Source organism: Pogoniulus pusillus, chromosome 40 (genome assembly GCF_015220805.1).
Source record: "Pogoniulus pusillus isolate bPogPus1 chromosome 40, bPogPus1.pri, whole genome shotgun sequence".
Taxonomy (NCBI): domain Eukaryota; kingdom Metazoa; phylum Chordata; class Aves; order Piciformes; family Lybiidae; genus Pogoniulus; species Pogoniulus pusillus.
The window spans coordinates 89,512-104,549 of NC_087303.1; the positions used below are offsets into that span (position 1 = coordinate 89,512).

Here is a 15,038-nt window from a genome sequence, read left to right on the forward strand (position 1 = left end):
CCAGAGATTTACAGTGATAATATGTCTAGTACTTATTTACTACGTGATTTATTTTGCGTGTGTTGCATCTCTCATCTCTTAAGGGCTTTACTGCTAGCCCCACCTTCAGTCCACAGGAACAATCAATTAATAACAACATGCTATCGCAATGCTGGGATTGAATTTGGACTTTGACATGCACTTGAGATTTACAGGGTGGGAAAGTTGATCTCAGAGCTGCGTCAGCCTTCAGAATAGATCAAAGTAGATGTGAGCTATTTACACTGTATTCCTGTGTGGAAGAGTCTTCCTGCAGCTAAAAGGTTTGGGTCATTTAAATGCACAGTGGACTGTGAGCCATTTGACAGTCTTGATTTTAGTTGTCGTCTGCTGGTTTGTTCTGGAGATGTTGGGGGATATTAATCCAGTGATGAAAAAAATAGTGATAATGTTGCTAACAAATGTTTTTTGTTTCAGGTACCTCTAGTATTGACACAACCTGCACTATTTGGGGTCTGGAAACAGGACAGGTTCTGGGAAGGGTAAATCTGGTCTCAGGCCATGTGAAGACCCAGCTTATAGCACATGACAAAGAGGTGATGGCTTGGTTTGGTTGTTTACTTTGCAGATTAAGTGTTAGAAAAGGAAGATAACTCTGATTTCCCCTTTGATCTTGACAAATGTAATGATCCTGAAAGATAATAACTCTGAGATTACTGTATTTGACACACAGTTTTGAGTACTAAACTTATTAAAAGTATACTCTTGGTTATCAAAACTACTGTTTACTCATCAGACAAGCTGGATTGGTGGATGTCCTTGGTTTACTAGATGGGGCTCCAAAACATTAGGAAAAATGAAGTAAAACAACAAACTGGGATTGAAATCAGGTGCATATCAAAGGCAATAAACTACTTGCAAGATTTTTTCATTTTAAGATAATATTTTTCATCAATTAATATCAATTTCTCTGGCTTAGATGTTTTTAAATATGTTTAATCTCAGTGAATGATCCTCTAACAACATAACCCTTTTAAGCATTTTTTTTCCTTCTTTTGACAAGGGAGTAACTTAAACCTTGCTAGGAACATTCAAGCAGTTGACAGAATGTGTCACAACTCTATCCATACATAAAATCCCTTTTTCTGTGATTTAGGATGCAGTGTGCTCATTAAAGCTGTGTTTGTTCTCTCTCCTGCTCCTGAGCAGGTGTATGACATTGCCTTCAGCCGTGCAGGTGGTGGCAGAGATATGTTTGCTTCAGTGGGTGCAGATGGCTCGGTGAGGATGTTTGATCTTCGTCATCTGGAGCACAGCACCATCATTTATGAGGACCCACAGCACCATCCACTGCTACGTCTCTGCTGGAATAAGCAGGATCCCAACTATCTTGCTACAATGGCCATGGATGGCATGGAGGTGAGGTGGTTGTGATTTTAGTTTTGGGGAGGTGGCTTCATACTGATTGCTAAGCAGTTGTGTAGGTAAGGGGGCAGGATAGATTTAGGTGGGACATCAGAAGAAGCTCTTCACAATGAGAATGGTGAAGTATTTGGAACAGGTTGCCCAGGGATGTGATTGAGGCCCCATTCCTGGAAGCATTCAGGATCAGAATTGATGTGGTCATGTGCAGTCCCTATTGACTGCAGGGGGTTGAGAACATAATGACCTTTAAGGGTCCCTTCCAACCTAATGTCACCTGTGAGTGTGAATTGGTGATTAATTGGAACAAGTGCTGAGTGGTGTTCCTCAGGGGTCAGTCCTAGGACCAGTGCTGTTTAACTTCGTCGGCAACATGGGCAGTGGGATTGAGACGCCCTCAGCGTGTATGCTGACAACACCAAGCTGTGTAGAACAGTCGACACACTGAAGGAAAGAGATCCATCCACAGGGGCCTTGAAAAGTGGGCCAGTACCAGCCTCAGGAAGTTCAACAAATCCAAGTGCAGGATCCAGCACTTGGACTAGGACAGTCTCAAACAAATACAGGCTGGATGGAGAAGGATGGAGAGCAGTGCTGAGGAGAAAGACTTGAGAATGCTGGTTGAAGAGAAGCTCAATATAAGCTTGCAATGTGGACTTGAAGCCCAGAAACTGACCACATCCTGCACTGCATCCTCAGCAATGTGGGCAGCAGGTTGAGGGAGGGGATTTCTTCCCTGCTCTGCTGAGAGGACCCCTTCTGCAGTGATGGGTCCAGCTGTCTCCTGTGAAGACATTCTGAGAATTGGAGTTGTTCAGCCTGGAAAAGAGAAGGCTCCGAAGAGACCTTAGAGCAGCCTTCCAGGATTTGAAGTGGGCTACAGGAGAGCTGGAGAGGGACTTCTGAGAAAAGCAGAGTGACAGGATGAAGGGAGATGGCTTCAAATTGAAAGAAGTTGGATTTAGATTAGACATTGGGAAGAAAATCTTCCCCTTGAGAGTGCTGAGGCACTGGAACAAGTTGTCCAAAGAAGTTGTGATGGCTCCAAGCTTGGAAGTGTTCAGAGCCAGGTTGGATGGGGCCTGGAGCAATCTGGAGGTGTCCCTGCCCATGACAGGGGGTTTGGAACTAGATGATCTTTAAGGTCCTTTCCAACTCAACCCATTCTGTGGCACCACTATGATTTTATGTTAAGTGGTATTGCATTCTTGCTGCACTAAGGTCAGCAGGAATTAGAGAGGTAACTGTGGCATTGTAAACTTGGAAGCTCTCTCTGCCTCTTCTTTCAGCTAATGTTTCAGAGGGGTCTGTGAGCCAGCTGGACTATGCTTTCCATATCAAATCTTAATGCAGGTGTTGGAGTCACCTTGTTCTTTCTCAGTTCAGCACACAAGGCAGCGTGTCTTAGTTTGTCACTTGTGCTGCTTCAGGGAAGCACAATTCTTTTTGCCCTTGTTGCGTAACTCGCTGTACTAGTTTGAAGCTAGCTAGAATGTTTTGGTGAGAAGAACTAGATTATAGGCTGTGCAGTCAAAACAGTGGTGATGTCTACATCACAGCCTTGCTGAGAAGTATGGGAACAAGAAACAAAAACATTTGATAACATTCTCGCCATCACTCTCCCTCGGGCTGCTGGCTGAGCTGTATCTTTCTAACCTCACCCTCCATTTTGGACTAGCCCACTTTGCTTCTTAACCTCTGGCTGAACCTCCATTCTTCCTTGGGACTGGGGTAAGGTTGAGAAGGGGTTAGAGGGAAGGTGAAGGAGTTGTTGAGAGCCCCTCTTGGGGACTCAGGTTTCTGGGAGGGCTGTGGTGTTTCTGTATTACCTTTTACCTTGTATATTTCTGTCTATAACGGTATATACTGTAAATAGCTGCTTGTATATTGTGCTAGCTATAAATATAAGCTTCATTCGTATTTCCAGAGCCGGCTGAGTCTAGTCTGGGTGATTGCTAAAGTGTGGGGAGGCGGGGAACACCCAAACCATCACACTCACAAACCTTCCCCCTGTAAGGTCTGCCTCCTTTTGAGGCTCAGCAACCATCTGGAAGCTATTCCTTGAGAACAGTGTTTGCTTGCCAACGACGTCCTTTAGGATAGGCCTGTGTTTATAGCCTTGGTTCAAAATGTTTGCTTTTCTGAAGCAATAAAACAAAATGCAAGTTATTAATTGGGCTTTTTTTCTTGTTGTTTCTGAAGGTTGTGATACTAGATGTCAGAGTTCCCTGCACTCCTGTTGCCAGGTTAAACAACCACAGAGCCTGTGTAAATGGAATTGCTTGGGCACCTCATTCTTCCTGCCACATATGTACAGCAGGTGAGTGTGATCCCTCCCCTCCAGCTGCCCTGGGGAATCTGAGAGTCGTTCACTGAAAAATTTACAAAATCCTCTCTCTTCAAAGCTTTCCCCAGTTCTGTCTGCCTTTGCTAAAGAGTAGCTGTGGATTAGAAGCTCTTTATTAATGGTCTCCCTAAAAGAGACACCTACAGCAGCTTATTGTGGCAGCAGTGAGCCCAGTGCCCAGACTGCATCTGCTTTGGCTAAGCTACTTTCTTATTTTAATGCTCCGTAGTTTTTTTGCAATCTAATTCTTAAATGTTTTCAATTCATATGAGTTCCACTGTTTGCTTTTCAATTCTGTCCTGAATAATGTGTAATCCAAGCTTATATTTTTTGGATCATAGTTGTATTATTGTATACATTGTATATCATTGAATACTCATTGGGGCTCTAACAGACCTACAGACATATCCTACCATAGGTTCCTGCTCCATAGGCCTGTTGGTAGCTGTGTGTAGAGATCTTGTTACACTCTGATTCTACTTCTGAATTTCTCTTCCCTTTGCAGCTGATGACCATCAGGCTCTCATCTGGGATATCCAGCAAATGCCCCGTGCCATTGAGGACCCTATCTTGGCTTATACAGCAGAGGGAGAAATCAACAATGTACAGTGGGCATCCACTCAGCCAGACTGGATAGCTATCTGCTACAACAACTGCCTGGAGATTTTGAGAGTCTAACCTTACTGCTTCATGCCACTCTGAGGCAGGGCTGTATAATTTCCCCTTCCCTCTAAAGTAAGAACAACACAAGTGGCCAGTATCTGTTATTGCTTTGCATCTACTGTTACAAAAAACTGTTACAAGAATCAATGGCAGGTGTCTCCTGTCTCCAGGACTCTAAAATGCAGAGACGTGCTGAGCCTCTTGGACCTTCTGGGTTCTGATTTTCTTTGTTTTGTTTTTTCCCCTCAGTTAAAAGTTCTGTATATTTGTTGACTGTATTAATAAGCTTCAGGCTTTTCAGTTGCTGCATATGTCCATGTGTTTGTTAGCCAGCTGAGGCAGCACATCAACTAGTTTAATAGGTGCAGATGCAAAACAAGGTGGGGAAAGACAGTGATGTTAACAGCCACCTTGGCAGGAATCTTTATCATTCCTGTTGTTGCTGCCTCTAAACTGTTGAAACATTTGTATGTTTTTTATATATTGGGCTAACTTTCTATTGAGTGAGGTTTTTTCTCCCTGATTCTTACTTTTGATATGTGATCCACTTCAATATGCCTAAAGCAGGATCTAACTGTTGATACAGATCACAGTAACACTGCAGGCTCCCTGGCAGTAAAGGCCTGCCAGAATTAACTGTTGCCTTGGCTCTCTTCCTGGTTGTCTGGGCAGAATTTTTCTGGTGCTGTGACGTACAAGTACTTGTTGCACAATTTCTTTACACTTCTCAGATGCTAGAGGCAGTTGTTACTATGGTAGGCCTTATTTTTCAATTCTGAGTGAACTTGTGTGTATCCTGCAGTTGTGTTAGCTGACAAGAATGGTGATAGGTTTCAGAAGGAAGGTACATGCATGACTTAAGCTCCCAGGAGGTAAACAACTCCTGAAAAAAATTATTTGTAATGGACTTGGCATTGATGCTTCCAAACAAATGATTTCCCCTCGGAAAACTTAGTATCTAAACCAAAATAAAATGGTTTCACACTTGGTAGCTTGCTTGATTGGCAAATAATGTGAGCAAGAGTTTTGTGGTTAGCCTGTACCTTGGAGCTTCTCTACATTTGCCTTGTGTTCCTGGAAGCTCTTTTTTTCTCCTTTTTTTCTTCCCCAAAATGCATTTGCTTTGTACTGTCAGGTCTTATTCAATAAGTGAGCTGAGCTGGAAAAGCTGGTCCTCCATCTGAATGAAAGCTGCTCCTCTGAAAGAAACAATTCCTTGATGTAGTGCATGCTGATGGGTTTCAAAGGCAAGGAATTGTGCCATGGAGGCTAAGGTTCAGCACTTGTCATTCTCCTACCTAGCGGGGGATGTGCCCAAGGGCTTCTGTTTGTCTTGAATAATGGATCTGCAGTGATACTTTTCAATCAAAGCTGAGTGCATTAGGCAAGATAAAAATCTTGGATGATAACATGGATGAGTGTTCCAAAGTGAAGACATGACAGCCCTACCTGGTCTGTAAGGATGTACCAGCTGAGTTTTGATGTGAACGTCAGAAACTATCAAAATTGTCTTTCCACCTAATGAGAATTCACCTGCAACTGGAGGTAGTGTTATAAATAGTAGGACACTGGCAAACTTGAATCTTGTCAGTTTGCAGGGAAGGCGAGCTGGGAAAAGCGATTACTGTGAAACAGTGAAGCTGACACTGAAAGTGCTGTCAAATGCAGAACAGAATCTGCACAGTTTTGTCATTCTGGACATCCAGAAATACTCTTCTACAGGCTGCTTCTCAATGTGGAGCTCAGAAAAGCACTGCCTTGTGAATTTGATAGGAATTCATTAGGGACAGCCATCACTCTTTTTGATATCAAGGAACTAAGAGTCTGAATGCAGTTTGAGCTCATATTTTGTCAGTTAGGTTCTGAGTTCAGTTGTGGGATTTTTGACAGAAAGCTTGATTGAACTTGAAAGTCATTTTGTGCTTGAGAATAGAGTGTTCCACAGACAGGTTTCATCTAGATGGCAGAACAGTGTTAGACAAACAATTAGGCTCTCTGTTCCTCCAGTAGTACTGCATCTCAAACTGGAAAATGCTTCACTGAATGAAATGAGAATGAGGATTTCATAGCAGGAGCATATGATAGCATTTGCAGCTTCAGATAGCCATACAAACGCATACACAGACTTGTCATGTATAGCTTCATTCCAAGTGATAAGCATCAGATGCTGTGATACTGAGAGGGAACTATCTATAGCATTTAGTACTTTTCTATAGTCTCCTTTATGTTTCCAAGTCTCATTCTTGTATAGATGGCCAGTAGAAGAGGAATGTCTCTCTTACTTGGCTTAAGAATGCATCTTTTGCAACTGTAGAGTTGTGCTTTAAAAGAGACCTAAGATAATTTATTTGGAAGTGGAGTCGCTAAAAGACTCCCTGAGCTATGCGAAATGGAAAAGCAGTTTATTCCTAGAGGAAAACCATTTGTTACACTAGGATAATAGGAAGAGAGCATCTACAGAGGGACTAATAGTCTGAATAGCTTTTGATGCTGTTGACAACCAATCTTGTGAACCTGAAGAGGATCCAGTGTCTGTTCCTTCTATCCATAAAACTGCTTGAAGCTCATTTGTGGAATTGGATGTTCATTCCAAACTTGTCAAAGGCAAGTGAAAGGAATCCTGTAGGCTCCAATGAGTCCTAAATAAAGATCATATCCTGTTTGTTCAGCCAGTTGGGGTTCCGTCTGGATCTACAGCATATTGCTTTGGGCATAATCCATTGTCATTCTTCATGTGAAGTTAATTTTAAATCACTAGAGGCTGTTTTGAAACAGGGAAATGCAACTTAAAATAGCTTCTTTTCAAAGAAATCACTTTAAAGGTTAATGACTGAAAAGACAGGGAACTCCTTATGGGTGAGATGTTCTGTAGTGCAAATGGCACTCCCAGCTAGAGAAGGAAGTGAGAAACTTTGGTGCCCTTTTGCCAGCATCTGCTAACACCCTGGCAGGAGCTAACAGTCTACTGGCTGGTTCAAGTTTATTTACAAGATGAAATAAACTCCTGAGACTTGTAGCCTCTGAATCAAGATAGTTTATCTTAATATTCAGCTATGTGGAGTGTCATATCCCCATAAGCATTATTTTGGCCTAAATACTTTGATTTTCAGTTATTTTGTGCTTACTGCACAAGCAAAGGCTGAAGAGCAGCTGCTTTAGAAAGCCTCATAGCTAAAATAACCTGAAGAGAAAGGTGAGCGTCAGTGAGATCAGCAAAGTGGAAAACTGCCAAACAAGACTGGTTCTGGAGCAAAAATCTTTACCTGAAGTAGTTCTGTAGCACTTTTTCAGTCAGTTAACTCAAAATGCTATTTAGTTGTGTCCTGTTTGAGCTTTCCATAGATTCCTGCTATCATGTAGAAAAACTATTGCTAATATATTGGCCCTTAACTTGAGGGATCTTGATCCTGTAAAACTCATTAGTAAGGCAAAAACCTACAGCAAACAAGTTGGATGTCAATTAGTGCATCTATGCCAATCCTGTTGTCTAAATGAACTGGGCTCTGGCAGGTTGCATCTATGGGAATTGTACTTCTGTGTGCAGGGATTTGAGAAGCAAAGGGTTTGAGTGCTTTGACAATCTATTTAGAAAACAGTGGTTTCAAAGAGTGATGTGAAAGGAGACTGATAATACAGGTTGTTCCTTATGGAACCTTGAAATGTACTTAACGGGGGAGGCATTGCCTCTCATAAGTCAAAGTTAATGATCCTTTCAAAACTTTGCTGTAATTACTCTCCTGAATGTTCTGGATAATAGTAAAAAAGCAGTCTACTTTTGCCTGGTGTTGCAGTGAGAGAGCTGTGTCTGTCTGAACTGTGGCTCACTGCCTGCCAGAGGCCAGGTGAAGGGAGGAGTCTGAAATCCTGGAATTCGCAGATGCTCTTGTGCGTGTTTAAAATGTAAATGAAGACAGCTGAGTGTATCTGTTTTGTTCTCTTGCAGATGGCACTTTATCAAGTATATTTTGGTAAGATTAGGGAAGAGAGTCAGCTTTTTCTCAGCCCTTTTATGGTAGGCATTTGTGTTTTGTATAAAATGTTAAATGCAACAGTTACTGAAATCTCAAACTGGCTGTAGTTGGCAGGATTTAGTGGACCCTTAACTCTCTCATCTGTTCCGTACTGAACACCAAAACCATGAGCACTTGACAGTTAAACTGAAGCGCTGTACTCAGAAACAGGCACAATCCTCCAAGGCCAACCCAAGCAACTTGCTGCTTGTCACTCAGAGTCCCCTGGTGGTGTTTGAGAACCCATATTTCCTGCTCTCAGACCCATATTTCAGAGCAGATTTGTATTTATTGGACAGTGGACATTAAAAGGAGGTGCCCAAAACCAGTTCTGCAATGGGCAAGGTACTATCAGTTACATCCCTGTTTCTCCTGATCTTCGCAAAGAAGCCAGGGGATTAATTATATGGGATTAAAGAGCACTTTCTCCTGCTTTCATAGAGATGCAGCTGTATTTCCCCTGCTTGTTCCCCAAGAAGAGTCAGAAATGTCCCATTTGCAAGGATATTGAGAAGTTTAGCCTGGCCCTGACTCCTTTGTTTTTCAGGAGGACATCTTCAGAACTTCCCAGCAGCACTTCTCACCAGCACTAAAACCCAGTCGTTAAAACCCCAACTAAATACCGGTCACTGAATGCTCCTCTAGTGATTCATGGCAGACTCCAGGGGCAGAGGCACTTGTGCTGCCTCTTTTCAGATGATAACTCATCTGTCAAGTATCTCAGTGGCCTTTTGTGCAGCCTTTGATACTTGGCATCAAGCTAACACTTCCCGTAGTCATGAAACAACCCTGTGGTTTCCATTGAGTTTATTTCTTCTCAGAGAAATCTAACAAAAGGAAGAAGAAATAAGCTCTTTCCTGAAATAAAAAATCATTGTGACTATGAGTAAGCTGTCACTGCTCTCTTGAGTGTTTCAGCTGTCATCCTTTGGAGTTTGCTTTCCTGTCTGCAAGACCAGCGACTCTCCAGCCCCTTCTTAAGAGACAAGGATTGCTCTGTGGGAACCAAACCAAGAACCAGTGAGTGAAAAGAGTCCTAGTACAGCTGAGAAGCGATGTGTTGCTTGCTTGCTTTGTTTTTTGGACAACCTGGTAACCATGAATTATGAAATCTATTTAAAAGGATCCTTTTGTTGTTATTTTGAACACCTTGGGTTGCTAGCAGTGTGATGTAATTTAAATCTGTTGCGCTGAAGCATTTTTTATTCCCAGTAGTCTGAGTAGATGTTTACTTTTTCTGTGTTTTTTTTCCCTCCCCTTCTGCTCTTCCTATCCACAGTCCCCTTGTGGTAATTTTCCTGAAGGTGTAATCTTTGTAGCATGATTGTACAAACATCCATATGAGATTCCTTACTTCCTTGTTCTCACTAAACTACGTTAAAGCAATAGTAGGTTTACTTCTGTCCTTTTTCTCCACCCTTCTTGTATCGAGATTTGCAACTTCACTACTATACTGTCCTAGAGGAACCCTCTTATCCCGCTATTGTTGACATGGATAACTGCAGTATCCCAATATTCCTTTATTTTTATGGAGAAAATACGAAAGGTTTTGTTACAATGGATTTTAACACCTGAATCATGGAACCATGTTTGTTTGAAACTCTGTAAATTTTAAGGCAATTTTCTGAAATGGCTTCAAAAGTGGAATGTTGCATCCTTTTATGCTATTTTTCCTGCTTCCTATGTAGTTTTATTCAGATTTTTTAACCTTCTTTCTAAGTTTCAGCCTCCTGTGTATTAGGTACAGTATTTTCTGCTTTTCATACTTTGTAATAAAAATGGAACATTTGTAGATTGACTGCAGTTCACTGTGTGGTGAGTTCAGAAATTGGAGGGGTGAGCAAGGAACTACTTCAAACAGGCTTCACATGCCCTGGCTGAAGCTTATTGCTGTAAAACGGAGAGTGATTGCTTCATCTTGTCTCTATAAAACTGGTGAGGTGTGTTCACCTCTCCTACTGATAACCAAATAAATGCGAGAGTTTCACCAGCCCCTAAGTTGCAAGTTACTTATAATCACATTGTTAGGAACTTGGCTTGGTTAGAGCTACAACAGGACTAATTCTCTTCAGTGGTTTGACTTCTTAGCTCAGTCCCTGCTCAGTAGCTGCACTTTCTGCACTTCAGGGCCTGTTTGTGCACACTGGCTGTTTTAGCAGTGAGAATGCTTCAGTGTTTCTCGTTAGTACCAAGAGCTGGCTGCAGACCAAGGTCACTGCTACATGTCTAAGCGGTTAAGAGGTGATACCTGCAGGAAGGAGTTGACAGGAGTCCCTAAACTGACTAACAAGGAGTTCCGTTCCATGGCTGTCATGTTCAGTGTACAGCTGAGGGACTGCTAGAATCAAACATTGTCAGTGGCTGGTGTCTGTGGAGGACTCTGGCCATGCTGCCTTTGATCTTGATTCATGAGTTCCAGAATCCAGCTCTAGGAATCTAGTTCCTGTCTGCTGCTGAGTCCAGTCTGAGACTGCAGTGTATGCCACAGCATCACTGGTGACAGTGAGGTCATTGCCATCAGGGGTTGGGTTCAATACTGGTTTGTATCTCTTTGTATATATTTCATTTTATTGTTACTATTTTGATAATGGTTTAGTTTTCCAGTCCACAAATCTCTCTCCCTTATTCCCTCTCCCTTCCCTTTGGGAAGGGGGTCAATAGAGAGCATCTGTCAGTTTTTCAGTGGCCAGCCCAACCCTAGTGCTTGGCAGAATCCAGTCACAGCAGAACTTGGTTAGTATTTAAATTTTGCCCACATTTACTTCTTAAGCATCCTGCCTGCTCCCTGGGTGCTGTTAGCGCTTTGCTTTCCAACTTCTCTGCAGAGGGCTTGTTCCCTGCACAACAAGTGGTAGTTATTTGCTGGCATGGCTTTGGTTTTAAGATGAGAAGAGGGGTTTATTTTCTTTCATTATTTTAAAAATTCAAATAATTGGTCTCTAAGGCCCTTTGAATATAGGCAAGCTGAAGACAAATCAATTAGAAGCTAAGCAAGTGTGTAAGTCTCTCCTGTGTGTGGGTGACTGCTCTTGAAGGCTGTTTTCTTTGCAGGCTCAGTCACTAGTGTCAGAGTTGCTGGAATTGTGGCCTTGAGGAGAATGGAATCACAGAATGGTCTGGGTTGGAAGGGACCTCTGAAAATCATCTAGTCCAACCCCTTCTGCAGTCAGCAGGGGCATCCTCAGCTAGATCAGGCTGCCCAGAGCCCTGCTGAGCCTCATTTCGAGTATCTCCAGGAATGGGGCCCCAATCACCTCACTGGGCAATCTGTTCCAGTGTTCCACCACACTCATAGTAAAAACCCGCTCCTGACACCCAATCTAAATCTGCTCTAGTTTGAAGCCATTGCCTTTGTCCTGTCACCACAACCCTTTGCAAACAGTCTCTCTCTTGTAGCTCCTTCAGGTACTGGCAGGCTGCTGTTAGGTCTTCCTGGAGCCTTTGCTCCAGGTGGAACAACCTCAGCTCCCTCAGCCTGTCCTCATAGCAGCCTGCTCCAGCCCACAGATCACTGTCATGGCTCTACTCTGGACCTGCTCCATTAGGTCCATATCCTTCCTATACTGAGGGCTCCAGAGCTGGACACAGTACTCCGGGTCAAGTCTCACCAGAGCAAAGTGGCAGGATTACCTCTCTGGATCTGCTGGCACTGCAACTTTTGACGCAGCCCAGGATGTGATTGGCTGCCTGTGCTGCAAGCTCACACTGCCTGCTCATGTCCAACTTCTCATCCATCAGTACCGCCAAATCCTCCTCCACAGGACTGCTTTCTGTAACCTTGTCCCCTAGGGTGGCAGAGCTTGGAAATTTACCTTAGACCTTGGTAAGCAGAACTAATTATTTCAGTATTCAGATTAGCTCCAGTTCAACTGAGCTGGTGTGTGATGATACTGTATTGCTCTCTAATTCTTTGTGTACCGACACTGAAATAAAAGCTTATTAAGCTTCATAACCACAGTGGAAAGTGTTGCCTGTAAAGATGCTACAGTGATTTCAAGCTATATATGGGCTTTGGTCTAGTAATCTCTATTTGAAAGAGCTGCTTTCCTTCTAAGAATTGTCTTTTACCCTAGAGGTGGATTTACATCCTAGGCTCTTTTGTGGTAGTTTGTTGGGGTGTGTTTTGTTTTGTGGGGTTTTTTTTGGATCTGTTCTTTGGAATTCTCCAAAGAAACTTTCTCATCTTCTATTCTGATGGAAGAAAGCAACTTCTGCAAGTTGGAGCTGCTGGTGCATAGGGTCAGGAGCTGGTAGGTGATAAAAGAGAAGAATTTTCTGTTGGTGTGGCAAAACAAGTACCATAAGGCCCTGTTGAGGAGTATGGGTAGAAAAGGAGGCAAAGAGAAGTTCTCTGCATTTTGTAAACACCGAAGAACGGCGCTGACTTGCATGCTCTGCGACCCTGGGAAAGTCACTTCTCTGACACCAGTTGGAAGTGAAAAACACATCATTTATCACTGCTCAGTAAGTGGCTTGAAAATACTTGAAAACGAAGGAAATCCCTCAGGGTACCAGAATATATATAACCCTCAGCTGTGGAGCTAGTGCTATTCCAGGGTGATTTGAAGCCCTGATGCTGTAACGAGCACTTAATCTTGTGCTTTTTCATTAGTACAGCTCTATAAACAGTCCAGGCTGCCAGCTCAAGCAAGTAATGATCTTAAAAGTATCTATTATTTTTAACATCCTCCTTCCTTCTCTCTTAATTTTGCTCCTTCCACAAGGGGAATGGTTGTGCTCTCTGAAGCAGGCAGCTCCAGGGCCCCCTCTGCTGGGATGCTGTCAGCAGGACAGGCACAGCCCTACGGTATGACAGGTACGCGGGGAATAGGTTCTCCAGACGTGCTTTTAGAGAGTTTCACATGGCTCATGTGTTCTGCTGGAGGTGAGGTAAGATTTGGCCGATATGTGTTCTGCCACTCTCTCCTCAAGTTGTATAATGATGTTAGGTTTTTCCATCGAGTTTGTTTTCAAAGCACAAGAAAGTGTTAGCAGAATCAGAGATGCGTGGAACTGGTGCAATTGGTCCTCTCTCAGAACTGCAGTAAAAGAGTGCAGAGCACTTTCATGCCTCCCTTGAAGATCTGCAGGGTTTATTCTCCTCCGCATCCTCCCCTTCAATTTTTATTTCTTCTCACTGCTGCTGTTCGATATCCCTGGCTGTGGATGTGGAATAAGGAAGTTTTGGCATGGGACAAGGCTCAGCTCCCCAGGAAGGATGTGTCTACCTAAACAAGAATGGAAACAGGAAGGAAAGAAGAAATAGTACATGTGATAGCAAGGAGAAGAGGCTCTCTGAGTCAATCAGGTATGCTTCAGCAAATGGAAATACTACCAAAATAGCAAGCAAGTTGATGGCACAGTGATTAAGCGACAGAGAAGAGATGCCAGAAGTTATAATCCCAAAGGTCTACTTCAGACTTCCTGTGTAACATTTAACAAGTCACTGGCTCCCTGTGCAATGCCCTTTAATCCCTAAAATAGGGATTACATTTCCTTTTCTTACTTCATGCAGCCTGACAGCATTCAACAATTAGGCCTCTATAAAGGAACTTTAAAACAAGTGGGGCTAAATGTAAACATAGAAGCTTCTGGAGAGTCTCTGAATGTCTTTACTGATGTTACATGAAATGGCCTCGACCAGTCAGAATACCTTGAAGTTGACAAATAAAGTATGTTTTGTAGCTGTTGTTTGCAGGAGCGAAGCCTCTCATCTGGAAAGCTGGAGCTTTCCAAGGGTGTGGGGAATCTGGCTGGAAAACCACAGAATGTCAATTTGTGCCATAGTGCTGTTGGGAAAACGAAGAACCTGATTCTTATGCACAAAAATTGTAGAGCATGAGCTAGGCAGTAAAGGTGAAAAGGGAATTATTCCTTTTTTCCCCCCCTCAAGTTATGCTGAATAGCGGCAGGTGTTTTGGTAGAGAGAGTCCAGAGGAGGCCATGAAGATGATCCAAGGGCTGGAGCAGCTCTGCTATGAGGATAGGCTGAGGAAGCTGGGAGTGTTCAGCAGGGAGAAGAGAAGACTCTGAAAGGACTTCAGATCTGCCTTCCAGTACGTAAAGGGATCCTGCAGGAAGGCTACAGAGGGACTTTATATAAGGATGTTGTCATGTCTAGCAACAGGACAAGGGAGAATGGTTTGAAGCTGATGGAGAGCAGGATTAGATTGGATCTTAGGAAGTACTCTGGAATAGGCTGCCCAGAGAGGCTGTGGATGCCTCTGTCCTCGAGGTGTTCAAGGCCAGGTTGGATGAGGCCTTCAGCAGCCAAGTCTGCTTGAGAGATGTCTCTTCCCATGATGGGGAGGTTGGAGTTGATGATGTGTGAGCTCCTTTCTAACCTAACCCATTCTATGACTCTGGTTTAGAAAGGGTGTACTAGCTTGTCTGGAGGGTAAGAGGGATCTACAGTGGTCCAAAAGAAGTATTTGCATATAGATAGCATTGTGATAATGTCTGTAAAATGAGGGTAGAGCCAGGAATCAACAGATAAAACTTTTCTGGTTTAGCCATCAGGATTGATAGGTGGGTGAAGTGCTGAACTGTTAATAAGAGACCATTCTGCTTTCAAAATGACAAAAGGGACAGTGAGGGGACAGGAACTTTGGTGCAAT

The 15,038-nt window shown here is 43.1% G+C and overlaps 1 protein-coding gene across 1 annotated transcript in view; it reads left to right on the forward strand.

Moving 5' to 3' along the window:
- Positions 1-10,411, forward strand: part of DCAF7 (DDB1 and CUL4 associated factor 7) — a 19,400-nt gene extending 8,989 nt beyond the window's left edge. Inside the window, exons 4-7 of the mRNA XM_064174058.1 lie at positions 457-575; positions 1,189-1,398; positions 3,604-3,721; positions 4,254-10,411. Of these exons, the coding sequence (XP_064030128.1) occupies positions 457-575; positions 1,189-1,398; positions 3,604-3,721; positions 4,254-4,426 (620 nt within the window). The 3' untranslated portion in view covers positions 4,427-10,411. The remainder of the gene's footprint in view (positions 1-456; positions 576-1,188; positions 1,399-3,603; positions 3,722-4,253) is intronic.
- The last annotated feature ends 4,627 nt before the right edge of the window (positions 10,412-15,038 follow it).